The sequence below is a fragment of the Herpailurus yagouaroundi genome, unplaced genomic scaffold, assembly GCF_014898765.1.
Source record: "Herpailurus yagouaroundi ecotype Mexico unplaced genomic scaffold, PumYag 308, whole genome shotgun sequence".
Taxonomy (NCBI): Eukaryota; Metazoa; Chordata; class Mammalia; order Carnivora; family Felidae; genus Herpailurus; species Herpailurus yagouaroundi.
Window position 1 is genome coordinate 2570090 of NW_024412525.1, and position 13206 is coordinate 2583295.

General features: G+C 50.7%; 1 protein-coding gene across 10 annotated transcripts in view; it reads left to right on the forward strand.

Annotated features, from left to right (window-relative positions):
• Window positions 1-13206, forward strand: part of NAV1 (neuron navigator 1) — a 246203-nt gene that overhangs the window by 70236 nt on the left and 162761 nt on the right. For all 10 annotated transcript variants that reach the window (XM_040462204.1, XM_040462203.1, XM_040462200.1 and 7 more), the window contains 2 exons: window positions 1671-2423; window positions 9510-9613. In XM_040462204.1, the coding sequence (XP_040318138.1) occupies window positions 1702-2423; window positions 9510-9613 (826 nt within the window). In that variant the 5' untranslated portion in view covers window positions 1671-1701. Of the gene's footprint in view, window positions 1-1670; window positions 2424-9509; window positions 9614-13206 lie in introns of those variants that run through there.

The following is a 13206-nucleotide window of genomic DNA, read 5'->3' on the forward strand; positions in this document are numbered from 1 at the left end:
TTTGGGACAGAGAGAGACAGAGCATGAACGGGGGAGGGGCAGAGAGAGAGGGAGACACAGAATCGGAAACAGGCTCCAGGCTCTGAGCCGTCAGCCCAGAGCCCGACGCGGGGCTCGAACTCACGGACCGCGAGATCGTGACCTGGCTGAAGTCGGACGCTCAACCGACTGCGCCACCCAGGCGCCCCAATATGCATTTTCTAAAAGGTAGTAAATTTGATAGCAGAAATGATAACATTTAACGGGCATCTCTTCGATTTTAAGGAGGCCTTTTCTTTTTGTTGGGTTTTGGCCAATTGTATGTATTATTTTGTGAATTCCTTGTTCAAGTCTTTTGCTTTTTATTCTGTGGGGCATTTGCTTTCTCTTATTGATTTGGTAGAATTCCCTGTGCTTAAAAGTATTAACTCCTTGTCCCCCATATATGTTGCAAGTATCTTTATAGTTTCTTGGTGGCTTGAACCTTTTGAAAGGGCTCTTGTGTTCATACAGAGATTTTCATTCTTATGCACTCAAGTCTATCAGTGCTTTCTTTTGTAATTTCTGCCTCTGACGTGGGGCATCTAAAGGCCTTTCCCACAACAAAATTATGGAAGCATTTATGTGTGTGCTCTGAAAATTCTTTTATGGTTTCATTTTCTACATTTCCTCCTTCACTCTTTCACCTATCTGAAATTGATTGATTGTGTCTTTGTAAATGGCTTCAAATTCCCTTGGGAATGAAAGTGATTAATAGAGCAATTAATTCATTAATTAACATGGCAGGGAAGAGAAGCTGGTAGAGGAGGAGAGGTTGAGGGTATGGGAGAGAGATGCGATAATTAATGGATCAGGGTCTGGGAGGGAAGGGATTGAGTGCTGGGGGAGGGGGGGTACCTAGAGGGTTCTGCCTGTATCTAAACGTGGGACACTTAATCTGTGAGACCAGAGGCCCAGGGTGACAGAGGTCACTTTTGCTAGGTTGGGAGGTGGATGGGGAATGGGCTAGAAAGGAAGACTGAGTCCAGTGCCCAAATCTCCAGTGACTGAAGGGGTGGGGGCAGTGGATAGGGACCAGGAGAGATGGGCATCAACAAGGACCAGTGAATAGTATGAGCCAGGTGGCAGGAGCCCGAGGTCAGAGAAGGTTCGTAAGTTTATGATTGGTGGGGATTGGGATCGGCTGCTCCACCTTTGGGCCCAGTGGGATCTGGAGGATTACACTCCACTGGAGAGGTATCCTGGACACTTTTGTCAGATAAAGCGGCAAGTGGAAGGAACACGCAGAGCAAAGGCGGACGGCACAAGGAAGTTGGTTTACCGTGGTCAGTGCCTTGTAGACTCAGGGTACGAGGAAGGGTCTATCCCCTATCAGTGGAGGGCAAGGGAAGGGAAGGGAAGGGAAGCCAAATTAACTCTGTTTGTAGAGAGCACCATAGTTCCCAAAACACTTTCACATATGTGTCTGCATAGGAGACTCACAGCAGCATTTGAGAGAGGGGAGGTAAAGGGGTTTTTGTCCAGAGTCAGGCAGGGAGGCACTGACTGAATCAGGATGTGAAGCCAGGAGTCCCCGTGTCCAGCCTGGATGCTGATGCCTCTTCCCCTGACTTCATCATCATCTTTATACCCTCGGGGATGGAAACTCAGGATGGTGCCTAACGATCTTCTTTTCTCTCCTCTCTCTGCAGGACAGTAGTCCTCATTGCCACCTTGCTCACCATGAATGGGATGGCCAATGTGAACTCGGCCAGCCGGCCCCACTATGCCTCCTCCATACCTGTGCCTCGAGCTGCTTCCCAGACCAGGATTCATACACCGGGCGCCTCTCCCCAGCTGCGGCCACGCCAGGCCGGCCTGGCCCTGAGCCCCCAGCGTTCGGCCTCCCCGAGACTGGGCAAAGCAGGAGGCCCTTCCAGAAACTCCTCTCCTAAGGCCTCTCGGGGGAGAGGCTCCCCCAAGACTTCTGGGGCAGGGAGAGAGTCAGCTGAGGGTGGTGAAGGCCTCTCCAGCTCCCCATGGAGCAGTCCCAGGGCAAGCCCAAAAGCTGCCCTCTCCAGCCGGGCTGGGTCCAGAAGAACTGGGGAGACACAAGGCACCCAGGGAAAGAAGAAGGTGGCTCAGGAAGGGATTCCAGTCCGCCAGACCCGGGGCAGGAGCCCATCCCGAATGAGCTCTCATGGAGAAACTCAAATACCAGGGGCTCCTGAAGGTCGAAAACCTCCTAACCACCTGGGAAAGGACCAAAGAGATACAAACTACAAAAGTCCAGGGGTCTCGAAGTCTTTGGAGCCTGATGCCGGGGCAGCATCAGGGGCTTCTTCCCCAGTGTGCAGCCCTGTGCAGAGCAAGCGCCCCTCCCCCACCCCAGGGGCCATCAGCTTCGCCTCGGTCCATCAGCAGAGTCAGCCAGTCACAGCCACAGTAGCCCCCTTCCAGTACAGGTGAGCTGGGGTGGGGGGCAGATGGGGAGGAACGGAGGGAAGCATGGAGCTGGGATTCAGTGGCAAGTCCAAAGAGGAGGGAGCCTAGGTGATGAGTAGCTGGTGGAGACCAGGGGGCCCGGAGTATAGAGGAAGTGAGGCAAAGAGTTGGGAGAGCGGAGATAGGATTGGGGACATAAAAGGTGGACCAGGATCTAAGCAAGGTTTTTGTCAGAGGCCTCAACTCTGGGGACTGTGTAACAAACAGGATCATAAGGAGAGTACCATCCCAAAATGTCCATCTCCCTGGGCTCTGAGACAGTAGATTAGGGTGTTGTGGATGCTTCAGCAGCTAGAGGTGCAGGTGGGTAGGTCAGTCTCACCCAGCTCATCTGGGATATTTGCCACCACTGTGAGTTAGACTAACTGCACTGTCATGGGCATGGTGCCTTCAGTTCATAGTGAGTGAAGTCCTAACTGTTCCTCCTGGCCCTCCCATAATACTCTGTATCTGTCTGTCTGTCACTCAGTCTCTTTCTGTCCACTTACCATATTTCTTTATACATAACTGTTTACCTCGTGCCTGGCCTACCAAGGACAGTCAGTATTGCTTTCTAAATGGTCAGACAGGGGTCGCCACCTTTGGCGGTGGCCCAGCCACCATTCATAACAACATGGTCAACAAATTAGTCTCTAGTTTTCTTCAGACATGCGACTTGAGTGCATAGGAAAACATGTCCATCAAGTACGTATGCTTCTTTTTCTTTTTTCCTTTTTTTTTTTAAATGTTTATTTGTTTTGAAAGAGTGAGAGAGAGAGAGAGAGAGAGAGAGCAGGGGACGGGCCAAGAGAGAATCCCAAGCAGGCTCCACACTGTCAGCACAGAGCCTGACGTAGGGCTCAAACCCACGAATCGTGAGATCATGACTTGAGTTGAAACCAAGAGTCGGTGGCTTAACCAACTGAGCCACCCAGGTGCCCTTAGTACATACGCTTTTTAAATAAAAATATAACTTTACTGGGGCGCCTGGGTGGCTCAGTCGGTTAAGCGTCTGACTTCAGCTCAGGTCATGATCTCATGCCTTGTGGGTTCATGCCCCGCATCGGGCTCTGTGCTGACAGCTCGGAGCCAGAGCCTGCTTCAGATTCTGTGTCTGCCTCCCTCTCTGCCCCTCCCCCGCTCATGCTCTATCTCTCAAAAATAAATAAACATTAAAAATAATAATAATAATTGAAAAATATATATATATAACTTTACTAAAATGGCCACATTAAGGAAACCAAGTTTTTTTTCCAATATATGAAGTTTATTGTCAAATTGGTTTCCATACAACACCCAGTGCTCATCCCAAAAGGTGGCCTCCTCAATACCCATCACCCACCCTCCCCTCCCTCCCACCCCCATCAATCCTCAGTTTGTTCTCAGTTTTTAAGAGTCTCTTATGCTTTGGCTCTCTTCCACTCTAACCTCTTTTTCTTTTTCTTTTTCTTTTTTTTTCTTCCCCTCCCCCATGGGTTTCTGTTAAGTTTCTCAGGATCCACATAAGAGTGAAACCATATGGTATCTGTCTTTATCTGTATGGCTTATTTCACTTAGCATCACACTCTCCAGTTCCATCCACGTTGCTACAAAGGGCCATATTTCATTCTTTCTCATTGCCACGTAGTACTCCATTGTTTTTATAAACCACAATTTCTTTATCCATTCATCTGTTGATGGACATTTAGGCTCTTTCCATAATTTGGCTATTGTTGAGAGTGCTGCTATAAACATTGGGGTACAAGTGCCCCTCTGCGTCAGTACTTCTGTATCCCTTGGGTAAATTCCTAGCAGTGCTATTGCTGGGTCATAGGGTAGGTCTATTTTTAATTTTCTGAGGAACCTCCACACTGTTTTCCAGAGTGGCTGCACCAATTTGCATTCCCACCAACAGTGCAAGAGGGTTCCCGTTTCTCCACATCCTCGCCAGCATTTATAGTCTCCTGATTTGTTCATTTTGGCCACTCTGACTGGCGTGAGGTGATATCTGAGTGTGGTTTTGATTTGTATTTCCCTGATGAGGAGCGACGTTGAGCATCTTTTCATGTGCCTGTTGGCCATCCGGATGTCTTCTTGAGAGAAGTGTCTATTCATGTTTTCTGCCCATCTCTTCACTGGGTTATTTGTAAGGAAACCAAGTTTTAATTACTGAGCGTCACATGGTTTAGAGAGGCTCAAATGCAAATTAAGTACCTTCCTGACTAACCTGACTTTCTGGGTTTTCTCTCTGTGCTAGTGTGAGGAGAAACCCACTTCCGTTTGGGGTTTAAAAAGTTGGTACAGGGGCGCCTGGGTGGCTCAGTCGGTTAAGCGGCCGACTTCGGCTCAGGTCACGATCTCGCGGCGGGCTCTGTGCTGACAGCTCAGAGCCTGGAGCCTGTTTCGGATTCTGTGTCTCCCTCTCTCTGACCCTCCCCCGTTCATGCTCTGTCTCTCTCTGTCTCAAAAATAAATAAACGTTAAAAAAAGTTAAAAAAAAAAAGTTGGTACACCATTCCTGGGACACAGGGAGTCTCTGTGGTGACAGAGCATCTGGAGGGGGGCACTGGAAACCGTGAGGAGCTTTGACTTTTATTAGGAGCCAACAGTGTGACTCAGGCTCTGAAAAGTTCCGGGCACTCTTACACCTCAGCAGTAGATGTCCGGTGTCCAGGACAAGGAAGCCAATATTCCCACTCTGTTCACCATGTGGTCAGGCCTCTTTTACAGTATCACTTCGGGACATCACATTTTAAAAGGACCCTGATGCACAAAAACACATTTCGAGAAAGATGGACAGGTTGGTGCGGGATCCAAAAAAGGTGTGAGAAGATTGGTGAAAGGAACCGAGGCAGTTTACTTTGAAAAAGGAAGGCTTCGCGAGAGGCTCTGAGAACTGTTCTCAAATATTTGAAGAGCTGTCATGTTGTAAGATAACTTAGGTTTACCTGGTGCAGCTCCAGAGCACTAAGCATCATGGTGGTTGGAAGTCAGTTTGAGACAGACTGGAAGGTGAGTGGGAAAAACTTTCCAGCAACTGGAGAGGTTTACAAATTTACCGATAAGGCAGTGAGCTTCCCGTCATGGCAGGCATTCTAGCTGACTCCACGATCAAAGGACATTCTTACCTGGGCGATCCCTGCCTCTCGGAGCATCTCTTCTGCCTGAAGGACTGCCCACACAGCAGTCCGTGTGGCTTTTCCTAAGGAGCTCCTCACTTCTGTCCCTCGTGCCCTCCACGTAGATTCTCCCCCTGATGAGAGAACGCAAGGAAGCAAAAATGCAGGGCAGACCTTCCTTCGCATGGCCTTTTCCCAATTAGTACAGTGTTTCCCTGGTGACTCTTTGACTTTCTTCTCCTACCTGATCTCCTTCATTTTGAATTCAATCTTTGGGAAAAGTGTCTAGGCATTAAATTGTTTAAGATTTTACATTACCTACCCTACAAGTCCCTTGGCAGATTTAGACTCTGACATTTTTCAAAGAGGTCAGAACTCGGAACATTCCAATGCAACACTTTACTGCATGTTATGCTCGCTTTGGCAGCACATGTACAAACATTTATTGCATGTTTGCATTTGAAACAGAAGTGGAAATGTGTTGTACCAACCCCGGAGAGGAGGCGGTCCTTTACCATGCTCTCTCCTACACCTTGCTCTAATCCTGGCCCTGGATTAGGGTGGTAGGGAGGGTCATGGTTTGGGCAAGGAAAGATTAGGACAAAGGCACCCCTATGTACCACAAGCAGGCTGGTGGGAGCCCGGTACGCCCCGTGGGACCTGGAGCTGCTGCCCAGGGCCAGGCTGGGCTACCTTTGCAAGTTTCATAGCCAAGGAGGTGCCATTTGCTCCCTAGAAGTCACAGATCTCCTGTCTTCATGGAAATTTCCTGCCTCCACCCCCCAGCACCTTAGCCTTTACTTTGGCCTTCTGCAAAGCTCCAGCTGATCACAGAAGAGAGGTTATCATGCTCCTCTCCCCGTCTCCAGCCTGTCCTGCCTGACCTGCTTCTCCAGGGAACAAATCCATCAGCCATCTTTTTCCTTGCCCATAACCATCTCTTTCCTAGGATCTGAGTGTGGCCCTTCCCAATGAAGTTCATCTCCTGCCTCTTCTCTGACCTGCCGCTGCCTCCCTCTGGTTGCCCCTGCTCGCTGGACCCAGAAAAGGCATAAATGCCTCTCAGTCTGCTCTCCAGATCCTCTGGTCTCATACTTGTGGTTCTCTCAGGTTCCCTCAGGTTTCCTCAGGTCTTCAACCTCCTTCTCCTCTGATCTTCTGGAAAAAGACCGCCTAAAGGATCACCACCCTGTTGCTGCCTTTTTCCAACTGCCAAGTGTTTTCCTTTTCTAACAGTTCTCTCCTTCCCTCCTCTGATCAGACTTCAGTTAGGAGGGTACAGGCAATGGTGTCAGGATAGGGCTACTGGTTTTCTTCTCTCAGGTTCAACCTCTAGCCAACTTCTAACATAGATGAAACTGTCCATTTGGGCTGGAAAGTGAAAGCGAGGAGAGACGGAGGAGAGACACTGGGGTTCCTGGCTGAGTTTGGGGGGGTGGGGTGGAGGCAGGCAGAGATGAAAGTGTGAAATCAACTGAGGTTAGAGTGATAGAGGCTGCCTTCCTCAGTGTTCCTGGGCTGGTGCAGGCTCTAACAAGCATGAGAGCAAACTACTTCCTCAGTGTTCCTGGGCCAATGCAAGCTCTAACAAGCATGAGAGCAAACTATTTGTATTTTTTTTTAAATGTTTACTTGAGAGAGAGTGGACAGAGTGTGAGTGGGGGAGGGCAGAGAGAGAGAGGAGGAGACACAGAAGCAGGCTCCAGGCTCCGAGCTGTCAGCACAGATGCAGAACTCGAACTCGTGAACTGTGAGATCATGACCTCGGTTGGAGGCTCATCCAACTGAGCCATGCAGGCGCCCCAAACTATTTGTATATTTTTGAGACAGAGAGAGACAGAGCATGACCGGGCGGGGGGGGGGGGGGGGGGGGGGGCCCAGAGAAGAGGGGGACACACAGAATCCGAAGCAGGATCCAGGCTCTGAACTGTCAGCACAGACGCAGAACTCGAACTCATGAACTGTGAGATCATGACCTCGGTCGGACGCTCATCCCACTGAGCCACACAGGTGCCCCAAACTATTTGTATTTCCTTAAGGTTTATTTATTTTTGAGACAGAGAGAGACAGAGCATGACCAGGGGGAGGGCCAGAGAGAGAGGGAGACACAGAACCCGAAGCAGGCTCCAGGCTGTCAGCACAGAGCCTGACGCGGGACTCGAACTCACAGAGCGCGAGATCATGACCTGAGCTGAAGTCGGACGCTTAACCGACTGAGCCAGGGACGCTTAACCGACTGAGCCACCCACGCATCCCAAACGCACCCCAAACTATTTGTATTTATTTATTTATTTTTCAACATTTTATTTATTTTTGGGTCAGAGAGAGACAGAGCATGAACGGGGGAAGGGCAGAGAGAGAGGGAGACACAGAATCGGAAACAAGCTCCAGGCTCTGACCCATCAGCCCAGAGCCTGACGCGGGGCTCGAACTCACGGACCGCGAGATCGTGACCTGGCTGAAGTCGGACGCTTAACCGACTGCACCACCCAGGCGCCCCGAAACTATTTGTATTTCTAACGCTAGTTACTGCCTACCTGCTCTGGGTCAGGCGGTGCCTAGCTCTACATATACAATGCTATTCAGTGAAACATGTATACATTGTATAGAATTCCCTCTCCCCAGTTGAATGTCCTATTACTTTCTCAGCAGTGTGTTGCATTCCTTCAAAACCCCAGATCTATACTCATTTCTTCCAGGAAACCAAGCGACTTCAGCTTTTCTTTATCCCCATAATACTCAAACATCAGGCTGACGTTGAATTGATAGTAGTACATGGTGAATGACCCCATCATACTGAGCAGTCCCCAGGGCAAGATGAGGTCTCCTGCTTTCTCGGAGTACCCCCACCCAGCTCTATTGCAAGCACCCACCTTAGGGGCCTGCACACACACAAGAACTCAATACTGCCTGCATGGCTTAGAAAGAGCCATCCAGGGCCTTGGAGGTCATCTCTTCTGTCCCATGATGGAAGCGGGACCCAGAGAGAGAAAAGATTTGCTCTGCATTGCACAGCAAGTTAACAACAGAGCTGAGCCCAGAGGCCCAGCCATCTAGGTTGAAAAAAGGAAAAACCGGAGAGAGGAAGACGAAATTTCAGTCGCACTGGAGACTCACAGGGTCCCCTGACCCAGCCCCCGTCCCCAGGACCAGCCGTCAACTTCCCCTCCTGCGTGTACAGCTCACCCCTCCCCCTCCTATCAAGCTGCCAAAGGGTCCATTTAGCTGGAGACAGCGGGCGGACGGGTGGGCGGGCCAGCTCTGAGAGCCCAGGGTAATTGCCTATAATAAAAGCTCCCACAGCCTTTGTTCCTGGGAGCGACTGTACGGTTAGGGTTGTGCTCAGAAGTCTGCATGCACTTGGGAGCTGGTGCCCGGAGACCTCACCCTTCCTTCCTGCTGCCACACTGGCCCAACATGAACTTATCCTCCTGGAGTCCTTGTGACCTCAACTAAGCCTACCCCTCCATCTTCCCCGGGGCTGTGAGCAAGCCCAAGGAGGCCTGTGTGCCCCCTGAGCTGTCATAAGGAGTCAGTGACCTCAGCTTCAGAGGGAGCTCTTCCCTCTGTGTGTGCATGGCTATAATGCAGGCATGGACCGAAGGCAGGGATCGTAGCAGGAGGAAGGACCCGAGGCCTGGAGTTGCTGTGGGTTTCCTCTGTCCTGTGGGTGATTTGTGTTCCTGGGAATGGGTGGAATACCAAAGGGTGACTGGCATCGGGCATCCCCGTGCCCTCTGGAGTTCCCCCCCCCCAGAGCCCCTACCACTGGCCAAAGTTTGCCCAAGGCGTGCTGCGTGCTGGAGTGCACACGTGTGCGTGCCTGCCAGGGAGGGTCCAGCCCAGAGGGGTGCAGGGCACAGCAGAGGAGAAGATCCGAGCTCCAAGGGGATTTCCTTAGCTCCTTGGAGAAGCTTTGAGGCCAGGAGAACCCCTGCTATGAGTGACCACCCGATCTCTGTCCCACAGGCTTCAGACAGACCAGGAACCTGGTCCCGTCCCCCAAGCTAGCTGGGCCTTCGATGGCTATTCTGGCCCCCCTGGTGGGACCGAGGAGAGCTTCTCCTACACAGGTAAGTGTTCTGGGGGAAAGACTTCCTCTTGGGGGTGGGGAGGCCACTGGACTAGATGTCTCCCCACTGCCCATGTGGAAGAAGTGACTTTGCTAATACAGGTCCCTCTCTTAACAATGAGACGTCAACCTGTGAATTGCACTTTGAGTTTCTGCCATGCTTGACTCAACCCAGGGTTGGTCCATCAAATCAAGCAGCACTTCAGAGTCAGGCTAGGAAAGCGACCAGTGGGTGCCCTGTGTATCCAGGGGTCGGTTTCGGGAGCCACCGAGGGCCTGACAAAAAAGTAACAAGCTGGGAGATTGAGACTCAAGAGCCAGGTTCCAAGCAAAGCCCAGATGAACAGTGAAGGTGTACTGGGAACCAGCAATGGTGTCCAGAGCCTTTGGCTAACTGCCTGATGACTGTTTCCCGGGACCACTTTTCACAGGCCGCTCCCACACATATCATCTTTCCTGTGGCACCCTATAGTCACAACATAGTGACCTATAGTCACCTGATGCTTTGTAGTCCTGGTGACTGAGCCTCAGGAGCCAGAATGTGAGACTCACCAAGAAGACCCCTGAAAGTCGGATACAGTGATATTCTGTAAGAGCAGAGACACTGCTTGTTCCCAGGTGCATCCCCAGTCTGGCCTCTGGCCCACGGCAGGTGCTCAGCAGGTGTCTCTGAATGAGTGACTGGTGAATGAATGGATGGGTGAATGCCTGTCAGGTACTACACTGGTCAGAATCTAAACTCTCCGCAGCGTTTGGGTGTGTGTGCTGATTTTCTTGCAACATTTAAGAAATACCCAGAGGGTGACTGTGGTGCACACGAGAGATACAGGAGACTCCATCCTGCCGGGCACCGGCTCTACCTATCCTTTGGTTGCCCCAGGAAGAGAATGAGCTTGCTTTTGGCAAACCTGGGATTGTCCAGAGAGTTTGTCTTAGCTTCGTCTTGGTGTTTTGCTCTGGTGGGCAAAGCTGGGGCATAGAACACAGCCTGACCCTTGTCATTGGACATGCTATTTCTGCCTTCTTTGTCCCCTGTATGCTTGTGGTTGGGTGTTCCTCTTGGCTGGGGGCTGGGCCCTTTTGAGGCTTCTGCTGGCCTGGGCCCCAGCAGTGGTCTTGGGACCATTGTGACCCTGAAAACAGAGCAGCAACACGCACTCCATGGCAAGACTTGTAGAGGTTTACGGGGGTAGAGACTGGGCATCTAGAAAGTAAGCCATTGCCTCCCACAACAAGTACACACGCAGAGGAACCAGGGCATGGCGGGGGACAAAGGAAACCAAATTTCACTGGCATTGAAAAACCATCAGAATTAGAATGTGGTAACCAGGAAACTATGTGGAGCTCTATTTTTACATTTGCAGTTTTGTTAGTGTAATGGCTTCCTTATGTGTATGCCACGTTGTTGGAGGCTAATGATCTCCACCTAACCAGGCGCTCGGTCCTAATTATTATCTGATGAGTTGGTGAGAGGACTTTCACTTTTAGCGTCTGCTGCAGACTGGCTTTAGCAGTCCCCCAGGCTTGTCAGCCGGAAGACCATCCTTCCCAGCTAGCTGGGTTGGGTTCCACTGTGGGGTGGGGTGCCAATGAGCCTCTGGAGGTGATAAAGAAAGTGAGAAACCCTTGCTTCCTCCAAGGCTCCTGGGGAAGAGGAATAAGGTTCACTGCACGGCTTCTGCCCTGCACCGGCTGGTCGTCATGGTGACCCATCTCAGCCAACGATATACCAAGCTCTTTGAAGGGTTGGATGGAGGGAAAGATTTGGGGTCTGCCTGTGCTTTGTAGGGGAGCCTGTACTCAAGCCTAAAGAAAACAGATGAGACGAGAGATAATGGAAGGCTTCCGTTTTATGCCCTGCTCCCCTACCTTTGAACTTCACTCCTAGCATGTGGTGACTCATTCATTCATTTCTCCTTTCATTCAATCAACAAACCATCAGTGGGTGTTTGTCTTGTGCCAAACACCGTGCTCAACCCAAAGGTAGAAGATGAATAAGGGGCACCTGGCTGGTTCAGTCGGTAGAGCATGCCATTCTCGGTCTTGGGGTTGTGAGTTCAAGCCCCACATTGGGCATGGAGCCTATATTTTTTTTAATTTTTTAAGGATTTATTATTTATTTTTGAGAGAGAGAGAGGCAGAGCATGAACAGGGAGGGGCAGAGAGACACACACACAGAATCCGAAGCAGCTCCAGGCTCTGAGCTGTCAGCACAGAGCCTGATGCAGGGCTTGAACCCATGAACTGCGAGATCATGACCTGAGCTGAAGTCAGATGCTTAGCCGACTGAGCCACCCAGGTGCCCCAGTTTTTTAAAAAAATAAATAAATAATTAAAAAATTGAAAATGGCATTTATGTATAAAGATGAATACGACTTTGACCTGTTTTCAAGGCGTTCATAGTCTAGGGATTCGCTCCAGTGAGCCTGACCCACAAGTTCTGTTGGCATCCCCAGTGACCCGGTGACCTGCCCTTGTAGGAGTCAATAGGACAGCCCAGTCAGTCCTTCCCTGACGAGGCCCTGCAGCATGAGGAAAACGCCGGGGTTATGCTGTCCAATTTGTAGAAGGATACTTGGGTGCCTTGGAGAATAGAGTGCCGTATCCTATATCGGTGTCATTCACAGAACCCAGCCCGGTCATTTCAGTTATCGATCCTGTGATTCCCATATCGATTTGTAGACGACAAGGGGCCGGTCTGCTTTCTTGTGTGGTTCAGATGTCCTTCTTGTTTGTGAGCCCATCTTGTTCCCCATGACGTAGCACCGTGCCTACTGGTCAGTGTTTGGTGAAATGGTGAATTGAGTGAGGGAGGAAGGAATCGAAAATCAGTGGTTATGGAATCATCTACCCTCTGTGGGCCTGTTTCTTGCCGGCTGAGGAGGAGCAAGCAGCCTTTCTCTGCCCTCTTCCCAATATGGTCCTTTCTGGCACCCAGGCACCTGTGGGGGGGGGGGCGGGGAGGGGGACACAGAAGCCTTGAGGGGAGCAGGAAAAGGGTAAGACCTTTCTCAGCCTTGTACTACTTTCTTACTTCTGCTGCCTGGGGATAAAATCCAAACGAGGTGGAATAAGCTCTGTAGAACAGGAAGAGAATTTCCCATGATGACTCGGTACCAAACAGCGGTGTTGGGTTGGCCTTCCTATGTCCCAAAGGTGTTCTGCCCCCAGCCACCATGGGCGTTGGTGTGTGTGCCCTGACCCAGTCCTGGTTCACCTGGCTGTGCTGGTCAGGGTCCTGTGCTGGTCCCATCTGCTAACACTCAGCGCAAAAACATTGCATAGGCCACCATCAGATCTTAATTTGGAAAGCCAAGGGAAGCCAGTGCTGACATTTCTGTGTGCCCACATGTGTGAGGCCGTGTGCAGGAGGACTAGGAGAGGTTGCCCCAAGGTTGACACAGATTCCTTAATTACTTCCACTTTGTGGCATGTTTGAATGAGCGCTAAGTGGACACATAATGAGGGGATCTTCTCTCATCATAGCATGTGTCATTGGGGAACAAGCCAGAGCCTCCTCCCTGCCTTGCTTCTCACACAAGGGTTGATATATATAGAATGGGAGGGGCAATGTGCAGTTTGGCCTTATGCTGG